This window comes from Larus michahellis, chromosome 6, assembly GCF_964199755.1.
Source record: "Larus michahellis chromosome 6, bLarMic1.1, whole genome shotgun sequence".
NCBI lineage: Eukaryota > Metazoa > Chordata > Aves > Charadriiformes > Laridae > Larus > Larus michahellis.
Genome location: NC_133901.1, coordinates 15467826 through 15485049, shown reverse-complemented (window position 1 = coordinate 15485049; position 17224 = coordinate 15467826). Strand labels below are relative to the sequence as shown.

The window sequence follows — 17224 nt, the reverse complement described above, 5'->3', positions numbered from 1 at the left end:
GAACAGTTTTCCCCCGTCCTCTTCATAGCTGACCCCAAAGGGCTGACCTGACCCTGCTGCTCATGCAGGTGAACTGCCTCCGTGCGCTCATCGTTCACGCCGCCTCCATCCCCGTGGATGTTTGTGGCCACACCTGCCTGGTGGCCAGCTGGCTTCGGCCGGCTCCTCTGGCCCTGCCGGCGCAGGCGGGAGGATGGACATGACCGGAGCCCGGGCTGGGGACACCCGTGAGATGGGCAGCGCTGCCGTTGTCTGTGCATTATGTTATAGGGTCCCTCAAAGCTTGGCCACGGCCGGTGCCTGTGTGCGCACTGCGTTTCAAGGGCGAAAGCCTTTGCAGATGTCAGGAATAAAGACTGAAATGAATAGGGCATAACAAGCCCTGAAACATGTCTTTGTGTCTGCAAATAATAAGGAATGAGTTACAGTCTGGGAAGAGCAGGAACATTACCCTGTGTGCAGGGTCCAGGCTGTCCCTGGCGTTGATTAGGTGCCCTCTTCGCACTGTCCTCTGCATGGAAGCTCTGCTTGAAATGTATTGTCTACAGATGGGTTTCTCAACCTTTTCTAACCCAGGGACGGCCAAACCTTTTTGGTGGAAATCCAAGGATCGTTTTGTTTGGAGCCTACACATGGTTTTATTTACGACCCATGTGAATTAGGCAAACGTCTCGCTGTTTGTCTCTTTTATTTCATCCTCTCGCGCTTGCTTGTGCGCATAGGAATGTGTGCCTGTGCGCTTAGGAACAATTTTGCAGACCACTTCCGACTGTCGTTGGGACACAGAGCAGGTCCCGGACCCAACGTGACAGCGGGCAGTGATGGGCCCCTGTCCTTGTTTCCCATCCCAGCTCGGTTCCCTGGGCAGGTCCTGCTGGGGAGGGAGAAAAGCACCGGGCACTGCCCAAGCCTCTCCACCATCTTCTGCCATGCCAGGCTCCCTCCTCAGAGCAAAGGTGGAGAAAATCCTTGAGGACCATCAACATCCCTGTCCTCACCAGGAGACCATTCATTAACAGCATGTGGCTGAAAAACAGCCCGAGCCCACGGGTCTGGCATGTCCTCCATGCTCATCGACGGGGGCATTGATTCCTCCACCTCCTGCCTGGAAGTCCCCAGATCCCTCTGCTTCTGGAGGGGACACCCACGGCTGTGTCCTTAAGTCTGGAGATAGCCCTACCGACCAGCTTTTTGGCCAAGGAAGCGCTCAAAGGGGCTGCGTCCCCTTTGGAAAAACCAGTCGTCCCGGCATCCCCGGCAGGACTTTCCTTCCCTCCCCAGGAGGGGTCACGTGGGCTGCCCGGACCCTCGCAGCACCGAGGCTGGCGTCGGCGGGAGACTTCCCAAAATCTGGCCGCTTGCGCGAGTCCCCTGCTCGGGGCAGCGCTGCCAGCTCCCAAAGCCACGCTTAACTTGACACATGTGTGCGGCCCTGGGAAATGTGGCGGCTCTGATTCTCATTTGGGCCGCCTTACCCTGCGCCAACCTGCCGGGAGGCAGGGCCCTGCCAGCAGCCACGCTCCGCTCCGTGCCAGCGTCCCTTCCAGCACGCCCACCTCTCCTCCGGACGGGCCCGGGATGCCGCAGACACGGCGTGGGGTCCCGGTGAGATGGCTGCTCCCAGCCCCGACGCTGGCGGGTGTCCCCGAGGCCGTGGGAGCAGCAGGAGGGGCTGAGCCCGGCAGGGGAGATGGGATGGTTTGCACCTCCCGCATCCCTCGCGGGACCGTTCAGGACCCCTGGATTTGGGTGATGGCCATGCCGGTGGGTGCCGTCCCCAGCGGAGGGATGAGGAGGGATGGAGAGCCAGTGGTGCCTCGCCTCTGCAGTGCTCTCTAGAGAGAGATTAAGCTCCACTTAGTTGTGATCCTGGTAGAGCCCTAATTTGGGGGCTGCCCCACGAGAGGCTTTGTGGGGAGGGGGAGCTCTGGCAGCCCCGCTCGGTGCAGAGCATCCCCAGACACGCGCGCAGCAGCTGCCCAGGTTTCAGGGGCTGTTTGACTGTGAGATGGAGGCACTGATGGCGTTCGGATGTCTCCGGGCGCCGGTGGCAGCTCCTCCCGGGATTTGGGACCGCGGTGCAGGGTGCTCCGCTCCACCACGCACCCCATGGGCTGCACCCTCCCGGTCCCAGCACGGCGGGTTTCGGGCCGGCAAGGGGTGCGGACAGACTGGCGACGAGGCTCATCTGTGGGTCCGGCTCCGGCTGTTCCTTGCTGACGAAACCTCCAGTTTGCAACACAATTTTTTGGCGTTTCGTCCTGGCCGGCCGCTTTCTATTCTGGCTCTCGCCTTGCGGGAAGGCTTTGGGGACGGGGGGGCGTGGGAGCCCATTTCAATTGTTCGGGGAATGGAAGTAACTCGTTTTGCGGCTGGAGAAACCCAGCGGAGCTTGCTGTGTGCAGGGAGTTTTTCCACTGCTGTCGTTCCCATTTGAACAGCGAAACCTCGAGGGTTTCCGAACTGATGCTCGGCACGCTGCCGCCCGCCTCATGGCAGGGCCGGGTCTGGTGGCCGGCCCTGGGTGGGTGTAGCGTTGCCTGTGGCACCGGCTGTGCATCACCTGCACGAGGCCTTTTTTGGGGAAAAATATGCCCCTTGTGGGGTCTGAGTGGTTTTGGGCAGGGGAGAGTGGACCAGAGGGGACAGAGGATCCCCCCAGTACAGGCTGGGATTGTGCTGCCGAAAGCTCAAGGCTTTTAGAGGCAGGAAGGTTCCCACCTTGGTCTCTCGGGGCAGGGGCAAATCCCTCACCTACTCCCACGTGACCCTGGAAAAATGAATCACCAAAACTGAAAGGAAGCAAAGAAAAAAAAAAAAAAAGAAGAAGAAAAAAAATATTAAAAAATCCCTCCCCAAAGCTGCCTTCCAGAGGGTTGGGCAAAAGATAAAAGCTCTCCAAGGAGCCGGGACTCCTCCTCTCCCACCACCGACTTCTCATTTAAATGTCTGCGCGCAGGCTGCAGCCGGCACTGGGGAGCTCCCACTGGCCCCCCGCCTGTCCCCCCCGCCGTGCCCCCGCCGGCCATGCCCACGCCAGGGGACAGCAGAGCTTAGCGCCCCAGAAGCCAGGACGAAGCAGCCCAGCGTGGCAGGTCCCCAAGGCGGTGGCCCCACCGGCAGACTATGCGAGAACCCCCGGGGGGGGCTGAGCCGAGCGGCGCCTGCCCGGACGCGCAGAAGTGGACGGCAGGGGGGTCCCGGTGGATGGACCACCTGAGGTCAGCCCCCCGATGTCGGCTCCGCTGCTGATCTGGGTTGTCCTCCTCCACTGGGCCACCAGCGGGGACTTCGTCCGGGGTGGCAGGACCTGGCAGCACTGCACAGGTAGGAGCGAGGGCCTGGGGGGTGGAGCTGTGCCGGGGCGGGAGGCATTGAGACAGGCGATGGCCGTGCCGGGAAACACGCCGGGACCCGTGTCCTCCCACTGATGGGGTGTTCCCCACACTGCCAGGGCAGACCCTAGAAGGAGCGCTGTGTTCTGGGGGACACGTGGCCACTACAGACTCTCCCTGGCAGCCCAGCCCTGGGGTTTCGGTGCCCGGGTGCCGGCGGACTGAGTCTCAGGGTGACAACACGGCGCGATGCCTCAGGTGCTGCCGCTGCCAGCACCCTGCCTGCACCCAGGCGCAGCGGGTAGTAGGGTCACCCCTGCGCCTGCAGCCCCCTGGCGTGGCACAGGGCCACCAGCCCTCCTCGGTGTGTGCCCGTCCCTGTGGCATGAGCATTGTCCCAAGGTCTGGCCACTGGGGACCAACATGTCGGGAGGAGAAGGGGTGAAAGGAGAAGTAGAGGGAAGCCATGAAGTCCCTCCGGAAAGTCCCTCCTGCCCCAGACTCTCCGGGGCTCCCTGCGCTCTGCCAGGCACAACCTACGCCCTCCCGGCAGCAAAACCTCCCGCAAAGTTTCCATCCTGCCGCCCCCAGCTGAGGAACTGGCAGCTCCCACGGCAATTCCCACAGGGAAGTGCTGAGAGCAGCCTGAGCCAAAGAGGGTCCCTGTCCCCTGGCTCTGCCTTCCCATTCCCGTCCCTGCGCCCCATCCCTGCCGTGGGCAGGGAAACTTCAGCCCAGTTTGGGGGCTGTTCAGGCCCAGGCTCCGTGTGCTTGGGGCTTGTCTCGGTTTGGTGGCACCTGTATTTATATTTTATTAGAGCCCGGCCGGCAGTGAGAAGGAAAGCTGGGAGAGATCAGAGAGTTTCTGCCCACCGCCTCTTCTCCCAGGTGTTCCCGTCTCCCCGGGGACATCCCTGCTGTCCCCAAGCAACCTCAGCTGGAGGGGTGCTGGGGGTGTCGAGGCCCCAGCATCAGCACGTTTCACCACCCCTACGTCCCTCCTGCTGGCGCCGGGCCCCGGCTCCCGGCGCAGCCCTGGCGCCGTCCGTCTGCGGGCAAGCCACCCCAGGCAGTGGGCAGCTGCGGCCGCGTGTGCTGCCCCAGACACCCCCAAACACCCCGGCTGCTCCCCCCGCCGTTACCCGCTGGCTCCGCTCTGATCCTCAGCGGGAGGCAGATTGGGACACGCATCTTTGGGTTTAGGGACTTTGGGTTTGGTTTTAGGACTTGGTCCCCTCCCAGTCCACAGCCTCCGGCCCGGGGCTGAGCTGCCCCCAGCTCATCCCAGCCGCCCCCAGGGCACTCGAGGGCTCCGAAACCCCTCTGCGAACCAAAACCTGAATTCCGCTTGTGCTTTTTTGCTGAGAAAAACGGGAACTGGTCATTCCCCGAGTCATGCATTTCCGAAATAATTCGAGTTAAACCTCCCCCACCAAGGTTTTGCTTTAGGAGCAGCTTAAACAGGTCGGGGGGTAGGCAGGGGGGACGCGGAGCTGGCAGGGTGGAGGGGACTCACCGGTATCCCTGCTCTGGGCTGGATGGAGCCGCACGAGCAGATTCCCCCTTGCTCTGCCCATGCTGGCTGGGGGGGGGGGCCGGGGCTGGGGCCGGGGGGGGGGAAACGCTTCCCCTCTCCAGCTGGTTTGGATTCAGACAGCCGCCCGTCCAGCCACACTCACAGCCCCCCTTCCCGCCTGGCTCTCCCTCTGTGCCCCAGCAGCCGAGATTTATTAGCACAAATAGGAGAAAAAAGCCCGGTCTCACTGGGGATGGGACGGAGTCAGGGATTTTTTCAGTCTAGCCCAGTTGCTGCTTCATCCTCTGGGCACCACCACCGAGCCCCTCTGCCCTTGGCTACGGACACCGCAATCCTGCCAGGAAAGGGCTCAAAGATAAAAGCCGTGAGGGTGCCATGGCAGGGAAGGTGGGAGAAGCACCCAGCGTGGGTACAGCCCTCCCCGGGGCTCGCCGAGCCATCGGAGCGATGTTACACGGGGACGGCCTTGCAGCGCCGGTGCACAGTGCTGTTCTTCACCCTGGGGCTGGGCACGTCGTTTTCTCCTCTGGGGAGAGGATAATTATTTAATGAGCGGTTTTGGTGCCTGCCAGGGGAGTACATGCGTGTGCGCAATTAGGGCTGGGTTGGGAGAGCCCGGAGCGGGACTGGAGGGGAAGCGCCGTGCACCCAACCACCCTGGGACGGGTGGCCGCCCCGCAAGCGAGCCTGCGGGCGCCGGGTCCCTGCCTGCTCTCCTAGCTCTGGTTGCAGTTGCTGGTGCCGGTGGATCCCAAGGAAGCTGGTGGCAGCCAGGGCTGCCCGACTGGCGGCTCCCAGCCCTGGGGTCAGCACTCGGAGCTGAATCCATGGGATGGTTCAGGTGGGTGAGCCCGCACACTTTGGCATCCCTGCTGTGGGGACGGAGAGCTCAGCCTCGGTCCCTGAGGGGCAAACCTTCCCTGCGTCTGCTCAACGCAGACCGTGGGCAGGGGACAGCAGGCTACTGGGGTACGCCGGACCCTCCTGCTGCCATAGTCCCCCCGCCCCGGCCGGCGCTGGAGATGGGCTGGCTGCCTTGAGCAAGCTGGGCGGCAGGACCCCATCCCACGGCAGGACAGGATGGGATGGCTGCCACCGTCATGACATGCTCCGCTGTCTCTCGGCACAGACCTGCGCCCGCTGGACATCCTCTCGGAGGTGGTCCCCGCCGGCGGGCTCGCCCGCGGCATGAGGGTGTTTCAAGTGCAGGGGGTGCGTGGTTTCCAGCTCGCCGCCTCGCGGCCCCGCGCCCTGGGCTTCCCTGCCTCCCGCCTCTTCATCCACTGTGACCGCTTCCCTGAGGAGTTCTCCATCATCGTCACGCTGAGGGTCCTGGGCGTTCCTGCCAAGGTAAGTGCCGCTGGCTGGGCACAGAGCGGGCGCAGCCCGGCCCCGCAGCTCGCGGCAGGCAGATTTGAGTCCGTGCCCTCCCGCAGAGAAACGAGTACATCTTCACGCTGATGGCGGAGGAGAGCCCCAGCGTGCTGGTGGGGCTGCGCTACGCCCCCGACAAGCTCCACTTCCTCTTCTGGAGCCAGGAGCGCGCCGGCGGCTGGCAGACCCGCGTCACCTTCCACAACGTCTCCCTCTCTGACAACCAGTGGCACACGCTCGTCCTGGCCGTCTCCGGCCAGTCCTTCTCCCTGACGGTGGACTGCAGCGTCCCCAAGGACCTGTAGGTTGGGGGCGGTGGCGGGGGGCTCGGAAGGGCCGGCAGAGTGACATTCCTCCACCGGCATCTTCTCCAGCCACCAGCAGACGCCATGAAATCCTCCCCTGACTTATCTGCTCGTCCACAGGCTGGTGGAGACACCATTTCCAGCATCTCTGTCGGTGAAGAGAGCCAGCTTCTACCTGGGCAACAGGAGAAGAAGGAAAGGCGTGTTCACGGTAGGTGCCCCACGGTGTGCCCCGGGCAAGCTGCAGCCTCCTCGCAGCCCCCTGCGCTGGCAGGGCTTGGGCCGCGGCGCGGGCAGCGGAGGTGGCCAGGGGTCCCGCTGCTCGGTGCCCGGCCAGCTGTGGATGTGCAAGGGGCAGTGCCGGCGATTGGCACTTTGTGGGACAAATGTGTTTTTAAGACGACATTGCCAGAAGGAGGGCTGATGGCACAGTTTTGTTGATATAAATGTTAAGGCAGTGCCTGATCCTGACCAGTAATGAAAAGCAGAGGTGGTGAAAGCCATCTGGGGCCAACGAGTCCCTTGCCAGTGCATCCCTCACACCAGCTGTTAAATTGCCCGGGATGAAGATTTTGGCAGGCTGGGCATCTAACAAGGATCTGATAAATATGTGTGAATCCCATGGAGGCTTCCAAGGCCCAGGAGGGAGGGCAACAAGCAAGAGTCGGGAGGGAAATCCAGGGCATAAATCAGCCGCAGTTTCCATTTCTTGGTCTTGCTGGAGTTGCTCTCCATCCTGCTGCTCCCACTTTCCCAGGGCTTGCTGAGACAGCTTGTCCTGCTGCCCGGAGCCGATGCCACCCCTCGGGTATGCACCGCCATGAACTTCAAAGAAGCGATGCTCTCTGTTCCCACCGTCCTCCAGGATGTCCCCACGAAGCCAGCGAGCAACGAGGTGCTAAAATACCCCTACGGTCAGTAACTCCCCGCGGTGCAGGCTCGGTCAGCCACCTCCTGCTTTTGTTGAAGACAGGTCTTTGCGTGGGGCTGGGCACGGAGCAGGAGCAGGGGGGCAGCGGGTGTCCCCAGCACCCTCCATTTCTCAGTGTCTGTGTGGGGTGGGATCCCTGTCCAAACTCCCCCGGAGAGCCGGGGTGCTGCCTTGGCAGTGCTGCGCTCACGCCCGTAGCCCCATGGATGCCAGCCCCCAGGGTTTTCTCAGCTGATGACTTCCCAGCTCAGGGCTGGGATGCCGTTTCCCCTCTTCCCTAGTGCCCATCATCAGGATGGGACCGGGATGTCCAACCCTCCATGGGCACGTGGATGAGCCTCACTGCTCCTCCATCGTGTGCCCTAAGAGGCGCCTGCCTTGCTCCTCTCCATGCCCAGAGACTGACACGAAGGTGACCCTGGGGTCCCGTCCACCCTGCACCAAGCAGGAGAAGGCACAGTTCTGGTTCAACGCCTCCCGGCGAGGGCTGTACCTCTGCAACGGCAGCGCCTGGATTTCCTTGCTGGAAGGTACTGGTGTGCGAAGTGCTCTCGGGGACGGAGGGAAGCTCTTGCAGTGGAGGAGGAGCAGAGATTTGCCCTTGCCAGCAGCTTGGGGCAGGAACTAAATCGGGCAACAGCAGAATGATGGGGCTGGGGTGTCCCCCTGCCTTCCCCCTGCCTGGCTGTGCTTCGCTTTGCTCTTGGTGCCCATGGCGGCACTTCCAGCGCAGCTCTGTGAGCCAGCTCCCCAGTCGCTCACACAGTGCCTGCGTTGTCCATCCATGTTGTCCGTCCCTCCTAGGGCTTCTCGACCAGGAACTAGCCCCGGGTCTGTCCAAGCAGGACAGCTGACCCCACAGAGAGCCATGCCTGGGATCCTGGGGCGTTCCCTGCCGCGGGGTCCCAACGGCGCCGGTGCTCCCAGTGCCAAAGCGCTTGCAGGGTGGGCAAGACAGAGCAGAAAAACTCATCAGCTGCCAGAGACACCTGGAGGAGGGATAGGAAGGTGGCGGAGGCAGGCGCCCATGTCATCCCAGCTCAGGTGGCCTTCGTGGGGCAACATTGGAGCAACAAGGTGGCAAAACAACCAGAGCCCGGGGGGATGGACGTTATTCAATAACAAAATGGATTGTGCCCACTGGCACTCTCCCACTCCCTCCAGGCAGTCTGCCCAGGATCCCTGGTGAGACATGGAGGATGAGGCGTACCCACAACCGAGCCGTCCTTCCCCCCATCACGGGGTTTTTGTCATGCTGGTGCCCACGTGGGGGGTTTGGATGAGCCGTTTGCTCCCCACAGCAGCTGTCTTTTCTCCCCCGACTTCCCTATCTCCGGAAGTCATCCGGATTGGCACCGTGTCCTTGTTTTCCCAAGGAGACTTCATGGTGGGGTCTTGCTGACCTGTGCCCCTCGGTGCCACCAACGCTGGGCCTTTTTGTAGCCCTTGTCCTGACATTTGTCCCTTCCAGTGCCCACCCATCTGCCATTGGGACCAGTCTTAGCCTTTCTATTCTGATTTCTGGTGTTAATTCTGTCTAAGTCTTCTCTAACTTCCAGAGCTCATGCTGACTCCAGCCAGAGAAAACATCTGGTGCAGGGCTGCTGCAGGTGGGTACGCGGTAACCCAGCTGGTCTCAGCAGCCCGGGCCCTTTCGCTGTAGGTCTCTTCCTCTCCTCCTTGTTCTCTGTAGGACAAATATATCAACCCACTTCGTAAGAAGCTATCAAAATCCATGGCATGTCGTTCTTCCCCTCTCCTAGAGGAGCCTGCCTGGCAGAGCGCTTTGCAGCCCTGCCCTCTGACGGAGAACAGCCAGGGGTGGATGGGGCTGGATGTGCTGCGCGATGACACCAAGTCAAGCCTTTTACCACCCCCTCGGGTTTTGGCCCTTCACCACCAGCGGCACTATAACCTTCATTTTCCCCCCACAGGGCAGCAAGCGCCGCCGAGCCAGCTCTGCTACGCAACGTGGGGCACCTCTCTGGGCAGGGTCGTCTGGTTTTAACCTCACCCCTCTTTTTTTGTGGTTCTCCTAGTCAAACAAAGGCTGGACTATGTGGAGGAGTACCAGAGCCTGGTGACCAACTCTGAGACGATGGGGGTTGAAGTCTTCACCATCCCAAAGGTGGGACTGTTCGCAGCCACTGCCAACCGATACACTCCCCCGGGATCGGCCATCTATAAGTGGACCGATGGGAAGTTTGTGCCCTACCAGAACATCCCCACCTACCAAGCTCAGTCCTGGAAGTATTTCACCATAGGAAAGAAGGTAAGTCTGCCTGGAAGGTTATTTCAGAGCCTTAATATTTCAGTATATTACGCTGCAATTGCCCAATGCTGGCTTCTCTTTAGCTAAACCTGAGTCTCGGGTGTGGTTTAGGAGACGAATCTTTCTCTCTTCTGTCTTTGATGGGGTCACGCTGATACACGTACTCAGCCAGTAAGGGTCTGTCCTAGGGACTGCTGGCTGATCTGTAGGCTGCCCTCTGTGTTTTGCTCTTTTTGCTGAGACACAGTTACATCCATCCAGGCCATTTTCATCAACCGATGCTCACAGCGTAGGTAATTGCCTGTCTGGAGTGCTCAGATCTCTTCCCCGGGGATGTCCAGGGTGTCTGCAAGGTCAGCCTCCAAAGCCAGCTGTTGGAGCTGGATTCCCCCATGCGTTCAGGTTCATTTCCAGCAGGCTCTGCCTGTTCTTGCCTCAGATGGAGCAAGGGCCAGTGTCACAATGTCCTTCGTGTGTGGACACGCATCGTGCAGAACTATGGTCCAGCCTGGTCTTGGCGTGCTCGTAGCACAGCCTCCACCCTGGCCAAAGGCTGCCCCCCTGGGAAGCAGGTTTTGCTGGGGTTCCCAGAAGGCACCATGCAGGCAGGCGTCACCCCAGGCAGGGGCTGTGGCGTTGCTCTCAAGAGACATGCAGCTCCTGACACGGGAGCACAGAAAGCGAAGCCCTCCGTAAGCTCTGACTGTGGCAGGCGTCCTGCCATGCTTAAGGTCCACTCTGGTCTCGGAGATCTACCTGTGGCCTCACAGAGCCATCGGAGCCCGTAGCTCCCTCCCAGGGACCCACTGAGTCCAACCTTCTGCATTTTTAAGCCCTCTCGCTTTACAATCACTCCAGAACTTTGGAGCCCTCTCTCCTCCCCTGAGCATCTGCCATGGGACTTCTGCAGGGTGTCTGCCTGGTTCCTCTCCCTGGAGAGCTACTTGTCACTTTGCAAGGAGTCGCGGTCCAGCCAGCGAACGTCTGCTGAGACCCGGCTCTGTGCAGAGCTCCCAGGGCAGCTGGGATCGTTCCCCCTCCAGCATGAGCCCTTCTGGCTTTGTCACAAGAGGCTGCGCAGGGTGGCTGCAGAGCCACGTGCTCCAGGGTGGCTCTGGACGGGCAGAAGTCCTGCCTCCCAGCTTGATGGCACCGACAGCCCTGCTGTTTGGATACAAATGGGCCACATCCCCTGTTACCTGCCTGGCGGTGGGGTCCTGCAGAAAACCTGGTCAAGTCCCGAAAATGCAGCTGTGCTGTAAAGCTGGCTTTGGGCTGGGAACACGCCTGCCACCTCCAGCGCTGCACCTGCAAGGCTCCGGCTGCTCCCTCGTGGGCAGGAGATGGGAAGGTTGCAGGCTGGATTTATCCACTGATGAGAACCACCCTGAGATTCCCCAGTGTTAGTCTGGACCCTCTACACCCCCTTGCAGTGATGGCTGCCAGGCCAGAAACCACGGGGCTGGGGAGTCCCAACTCCCTGCGGCCCCTGCACAGCGAAGAGCCCGTGTTGGTGCTCACCAAGGCTCACTTGCTCCAGGTTTGCCTTCAGGTCTTCATCCAGAAAAACTTTCTCAGACTTTCTATGCAGGATGGCACCTCTCCTGCCCAGCTTGGGACAGGTTGGGGTTAGCTGGGTGCTCCAGAACGGTTGGGGACAGCAGCTGCCTGTGCTTGGTGTGTTTCTGCCTGGAGATGATGACCTGATAGGGGTTGCAACAGCAGCAGTACAGACCTCTCCCATTAGCCCAGGTTCCTCACACACGTTGCAGGTGTGAAGCACCTCTGTAGGTGTCAGTACATCATTACTGCACCGGGACCTGCCGATGGTCTGCTGGGATGGGGGGAAGAGCCCCAGAGGACAGGGCTGGGGTCTCCTGGTGGCTCCTGTCAATGGAGGTCAAGGCTCCTGAGTTGCTGGGTTGGATCCAGGACTTCCTCTTCCCTCTGAAGCTGTGTTTCTGGAGATGCCCTGAAAGGAGTCCCTGGACTGGGGCTCGCAGGGAGAGCTGCCCAGCGCTGGGAATGCACCTTCCCTGGAGAGATGTGTGCACCCAGCACAGGCCACCGTGGAGGGGGAGAGGTCTCCATCCTTGGGGGTGGCTGAGCCTCGTCTGGACCAAGCCCGAGGCTGGTGCTGGCAGGGGTCCTGCGCTGGGCAGGAGGCAGGAGATCCCCCCTCTGACTCTTTTCTGCTTGTGGGATGCGTCCCTGTGCTTCTTTGTGGCCCAAACCTGGGCATAACCCCTGCTGCTCCATACGAAACACCGGGGTGGTGGAGCCAGCATGTCACAACCGCGCGCTCCCGCGAGCTCGGACATGCTTCCCCCCAGTGCCAGGCCACCTCTGCAGCTGCACGCCTGTCCCCAACGCTTGTGGAGGGGCGGGGGGGTTCTTGGTCTGGAAAATGTTTTGTCTCAGGGAATTCTTATCATCGTTCTTATTGTGATCATATCTGCGATTTTTCTTCTGAACAACCTTTCCTTACAGGGAGGGTTTGGTAGCTTGGATCCCCCTCTCTCCCAGCCCGTTTCACTGTCACGGCTGTGCTGCCATCCCCGGGGCTGGCGGGGCCTCGTCCCTGCCCCAGCGCTGCTGCCATGCCCAGAGACCCACCAGGTCCCTGTCCCCGCTTCGGGTGCACTGTGCTGCCTGGGGGGTCTCTGCCAGTCAGGGTTGTCCTGCCCCACACCGCCCACCTTGGTCCCTGGCCCCGCATCCCATGGGTGCCTGCCCCCACCCATCCCATCTTCACCCCGCCCGTGCTTGTCCGTGCCTCTTTGAGAGGAGACAACCAAGATGTCCTGGCTTGTTATTTTTCAGATCTTCCTAGCAGTGGCTAATTTTGAGCAGAATGACAGGGGTCAGGAGTTCTCTGTAATATACAAGTGGAGCCGCAGGAAAGAGAAATTCATCACGTACCAGAGGATCATCACGCACAGCGCTAGGGACTGGGAGGCATTTGTCATTGAGGGAGAGGCTTTCCTCGCAGTGGTCAACCACAGAGAAGGTACCCAGCCCTTATATTCCCTACTGGCCCGGCTCAGCTGGGGCAGGTTGACACCAGGGACCACGGCGCCCCGGCAGAGCATCCTCCCGTTGCCGTGGCAACACTGCAGCTCCCTGTGCATCCTCTGCCGGAGTGCAGGGTGAAGCCGGGGAGTCAGTGCTCACAGCTCGGGGCGCCGTGTCCCTCAGGAAGCCCGAACCCCTTGCAGACCCTCTCATTTTAGGAGAGAAAAGCACTCGGGGAAGTGGCTGACATTGTTCCCCTCTGGGTTTCTGACGGCAGGGGACAAGGACAGGAGTGGGGATGGTCATTGCTGAATTTCTCTGCTTCTTTTTATTTGTTTCCCCAGTGCTACATAACATGGCGGGGCACTGAGGGCGGCAGCTGCCGGGGTTTGCAGGGGCTGAGCCTTTTGAGAAGCCAAAGGGTTGGCCTTGTGGGCATGTAGGAAACCAAGGGAAGCGGAGACAGCTGGCTGGCGTCCCGCCCTCCCTGGGTACCCTCCAGACGTTCTGGGTTGGGGCTTGCGTCCCTCAGCACGGGGGATGAACGGGTTGATACCACAGCTCTGGCTCTCCAAGGTGCTCCCAGCCGGGTTCGGACACTGGGACAGTGGGTTCCTTCCCTGCCATCAGGGCTGGCTCCTGGGGGCGCATTGGGTCCTCTGGCACCAGGCTCAAAGCTGGTGGCAGGTTGCTTGGTCACCAACTGCCTGTGAGCTGGGCTAGAAACTCCCCACCTCGCCTGTTGGATGCCATCACAGCCAGTTTAAGCGAGACCTATTCTGATGGCAGTGTCAGCAGAGAGGGGCACATCATGCAGGGGTTAAGATCATCCCAGCCAAGCCAAACTGGGGGTATTCCCCTTAGCAGGTGGTGGACTTATCCATGTGGCCATTTCCCGCACGGCCCGGTCTCCCTGCAGCCCTTCCAGCCAAAGTCTCTCCCGGTGCAATGAAGATTGCCCGTAAACCCGTTAACACCTGGTCCTGCTGCTGCTGCTCAGCCACCAGAAACACCAGCGGGGCCAAGCCGAGCGCAGCAACGCTTGGTGAGCATGGGGTGGAGAGGGGCTGGTGGTGCTCGCCCCCCATCCTGAAGAAGCCAGGTTTTTATTAGAAGGATGGCTCTGGCTGGAGAAGTCAGCTGAAGGTGCAGGAAAGTTTTTAGCTTTAAAGTCAGTGGGATCCCACGTGGGCATGAAGTCGAGATGCTTGACGAGAGGCCAGGAGCTGGATGGAGCATGTGCTTTGGTGCTGGTGGGCTCAGCCCGAGTGCTCAGCAGGGAGCGGGCTGTGGGCTACGGCATCCCCTCCCTCGGACTGGAGTTTGTGCCGTCAGTGGGGATCGGCATGGGGAGGTCCTCAGCCAGCTCCAGCGGCCCGGAGCTGAGCAGGGGGACTTAGCGAAGGAGGGCTGAAAAACACCGGTGCGGTGCCGTTCCAGCTGTGGCCCCCTCCCAGATGTGCAAGCTTGTGTGCAAAGGGTGACAGGGGCCCTTGATGATGGTAGCTTAGGGAGTGGGATGGGACTCACCCAGTCCCAGTCGAGCTGGGACTCGACTGGGCAGAGCTTGGCCACCCCAGGACTCCAGCGTGGTGCTGCTGGTGTGGGGACACAGCACCCTCCCGTCCCTCCTCTGCCAGGGGCTGCCACAAAGCCATCACCGCGTGCTCGGGAACAAGCTGCCAGTGTGTTCGATGGGGATGGAGGCTCTAGGTAGGGATGGAGGCTCTAGTGTCTCTTTGGCTACCTCTTGGGGAGCAACGGGTCACTAGCAAACAGCCTTGCAACCTCCCAGCAAATATTTAGGGAGCTGAACCTCTTTCTGGGTCTTGTTTCTCACATGAGCCAGGTATTCCTTTTCCTCACCCTGCACGTCTGTCTGTCTGTCTGTCTCCTCCAGGGAATAACCACAACATAGACAGTGTGATATACAGGTGGAACCCCAGGACAGGGTTGTTTGAAACCAACCAGACCATCCCTACCTCTGGAGCCTATGACTGGGAATTCTTCACCATTGGGCCGTATTCCTTCCTGGCTGTGGCTAACACGTTCAATGGCACATCCACTAAGATCTACTCGCACATCTACATCTGGCTCAGTGGCTCTTTCCAGCTCTTCCAGTCTATCCTGGTAAGACTTGGCCACTGATCAAACTCTACTCCTCGGTCCCCTGCTCTGGGTTTAGACAAGCCAGGGAATAATGACAGAGCCAGATGCTCCTCAGTCCTCTGGAAAGGTAGTGATAGTTTCCCATTGATTCTCCCATAGCGATTGACCAAGTGAGGTTTGTTTTTTTCACTTGGACAGTTTTAGGAGTGGGTAACTTCCCTGCTGTGCCTCCTTCTTGGCTTGCAAAGGCATGTCCACATCCAGCTTCTCGTGTGTCTTCCTTCCCACAGACGTTTGGTGCTGCTGACTGGGAGGTCTTTCGTATCGGGGACAGAGTCTTCCTGGCTGTTGCGAACAGCCACAGCTATGACAGTGGGATGCCAGCACCTTCCAACTTTTACGCCATCAACTCCTCCATCTATGAGCTGAACGTCACTGCCCAGATGTTTGTCAAATTCCAGGACCTCCTCACCTACAGGTACCTGTGCAAAGAGGCAGGGTGCTCCTCAGTCCATGTGCTTCCACTGGGCAACCTGGAGATCTCCTGGAGAGCCCGTGCAGGCTTGCATGCTGCCAGCGACCAAGACTGGTGGGGAGGGTGATGGGTCATAGGTCCTTGGCACCGAATCCCAGTGGGAGCTAGGAGAAGGCCCTGGATTTGGGAACAAGGCGGGATTTCCTTTCAGGAAGAGCCTGGGAAGTGCAGGGTTTTCTGTGTATCATCAGGGTGGCAGAGATTGGTGTGGGGTGGGCTCAGCCCCGTGGACACGCAGCCCCTTCCTCGGCTGGCTGCAGGGAGGCCACCTCACCTGCCCCTCTGCTTGCTTCATCCCCAGCGCCCTGGACTGGGAGTTCTTCTCGGTGGGAGACGACTCTTTTCTGGTGGTAGCAAACTCCTTCGATGGCTTCACCTTCTCCGTTAACAGTATTATCTACAGGTACTGCTGCGGGCGGAGGGCAGGGCTGGGGGGTTGGGTGGTTGTTCCCAGCAGGAACAACCCTGCCAGGAGCCCCGCATGGGGGCAACCTCTGCGGATGCTGGCGCACCTGACCAGGGAGGATAGACAGGAATGAGAAGCCCCAGTGAGGGACATCCTGCGGCGGGGAGATGGGAGATGCCAGCCCCACGGCTCAGCTTTCCCGCCCCCTTTCGGGTGCCCAGCTTGTCCCCCAAGAGCTAACTGCCCTCCCTGTGCAGGTGGCAAGGCTATGAAGGCTTCGTAGCAGCTCACCACCTCCCCACTGTCGGCTGTAGAGACTGGGAGGCATTTCACACCGCCGAGGGCTCCTACCTCCTCTACTCCAGTGCCAAGGAACCTCTTTCCAAGGTGCTCAAGCTGAAAACCACTTGAGGCGGCTGAGACACACTCAGTTCATCGCCACGATCGGGGTGAGCTGGGCATTGAGGTGAAGATGGACCATAGCGCCCAGGGATGGCCGCAGCATCAGCCCCGCGGCCAGCTGGTGGTGTGCTCCTCTGGCTGGGGAGGAGGAGGAGGAGGAGGAGGAGGGGAGCTCCGGGGCTCTCTACAGCCTTGTCTGGGGGCTGGCAAAGGAGCTGCAACCCTGCTTTTGTGCTGTTTCTCCTGGGCAAGCTCTCCTGCCATGCTCCAGAGCCATGTCCTACCTGGTGCCCAGGTGCTTCCCCAGGCTCACTGGGACCCCAGCGCTTGGCAGACTCCAGCTGGAGGGACCCAGACATGCTGTTGGTTGCATCCAGATCTTGTGTAAAGCCAGGGAAGAAAGAGACTGAGCGGAGTGTGTGCTGCCAGGGTGGGTGCGTCGCAGCAGGGAGAAAATGGCATGTGAGAAATTGGGGAAAAGGGGGGCTTTGGGCTTGGCTCTGGCTGCCCGGCGCCTGGGGCTGTGATGCTGTTGAGGAGCCACCTGGTTCGACATTGCATGCCGTGCTTCGTGTCCATCGTTGGTGGCCTCGCCACCCCATCCCGCTGCCGCAGGTGCCTGCCTGCCTACCCTCCCACTCCGCCGTGGCCAGTTGTGGTTGTCCTTGCCGAGTGACGTGTGTATATTATACAAACCCATAGATGTGTAAACGCAGTGATGCGGGTCCTTGCACCCCTTCGCATGAGGTTAGCAACTCCCAAGCAAACCTGCTGTGCATTGGGACCAATCCAGCTACCATGGGCATGGGAAATACTCCAGGCTTCTCCAGGTGAAACTGGGGCCTCTTTTCTTTTCCTCGCCTTTGTCTGGGGGACTCTTTTGCTTAACCAGAGCTCTAATAAACTGTGTGCACCCAGCCTTCGTCCCACGTGCGAGCTGCGGGTGCCTGAGCTGCTCTGCCGTGGCAGATGCCTCCCTCCACTCAACAAGCCACCCCCAAGC

General features: G+C 60.5%; 1 protein-coding gene across 1 annotated transcript; it reads left to right on the top strand.

Moving 5' to 3' along the window:
• Positions 1–2232: 2232 nt before the first annotated feature.
• TSPEAR (thrombospondin type laminin G domain and EAR repeats) lies at positions 2233–16456 on the top strand. The gene is made up of 12 exons (XM_074591350.1): positions 2233–3327; positions 6002–6222; positions 6309–6547; positions 6672–6762; positions 7309–7465; positions 7881–8012; positions 9522–9754; positions 12578–12764; positions 14670–14899; positions 15169–15356; positions 15715–15816; positions 16077–16456. Exons 1-12 carry the CDS (start codon positions 3234–3236, stop codon positions 16228–16230), a joined length of 2028 nt encoding a protein of 675 aa, XP_074447451.1. The 5' UTR covers positions 2233–3233; the 3' UTR covers positions 16231–16456.
• The last annotated feature ends 768 nt before the right edge of the window (positions 16457–17224 follow it).

Excerpts from the sequence above, each read along its gene's own strand:
- TSPEAR (XM_074591350.1), top strand. The coding sequence starts at position 3,234 with ATGTCGGCTCCGCTGCTGATCTGGGTTGTCCTCCTCCACTGGGCCACC. Across the intron at positions 7,466-7,880 it reads GGTGCTAAAATACCCCTACG|AGACTGACACGAAGGTGACC; the intron begins GTCAGTAACTCC and ends CTCCATGCCCAG. Across the intron at positions 15,357-15,714 it reads CAGGACCTCCTCACCTACAG|CGCCCTGGACTGGGAGTTCT; the intron begins GTACCTGTGCAA and ends CTTCATCCCCAG.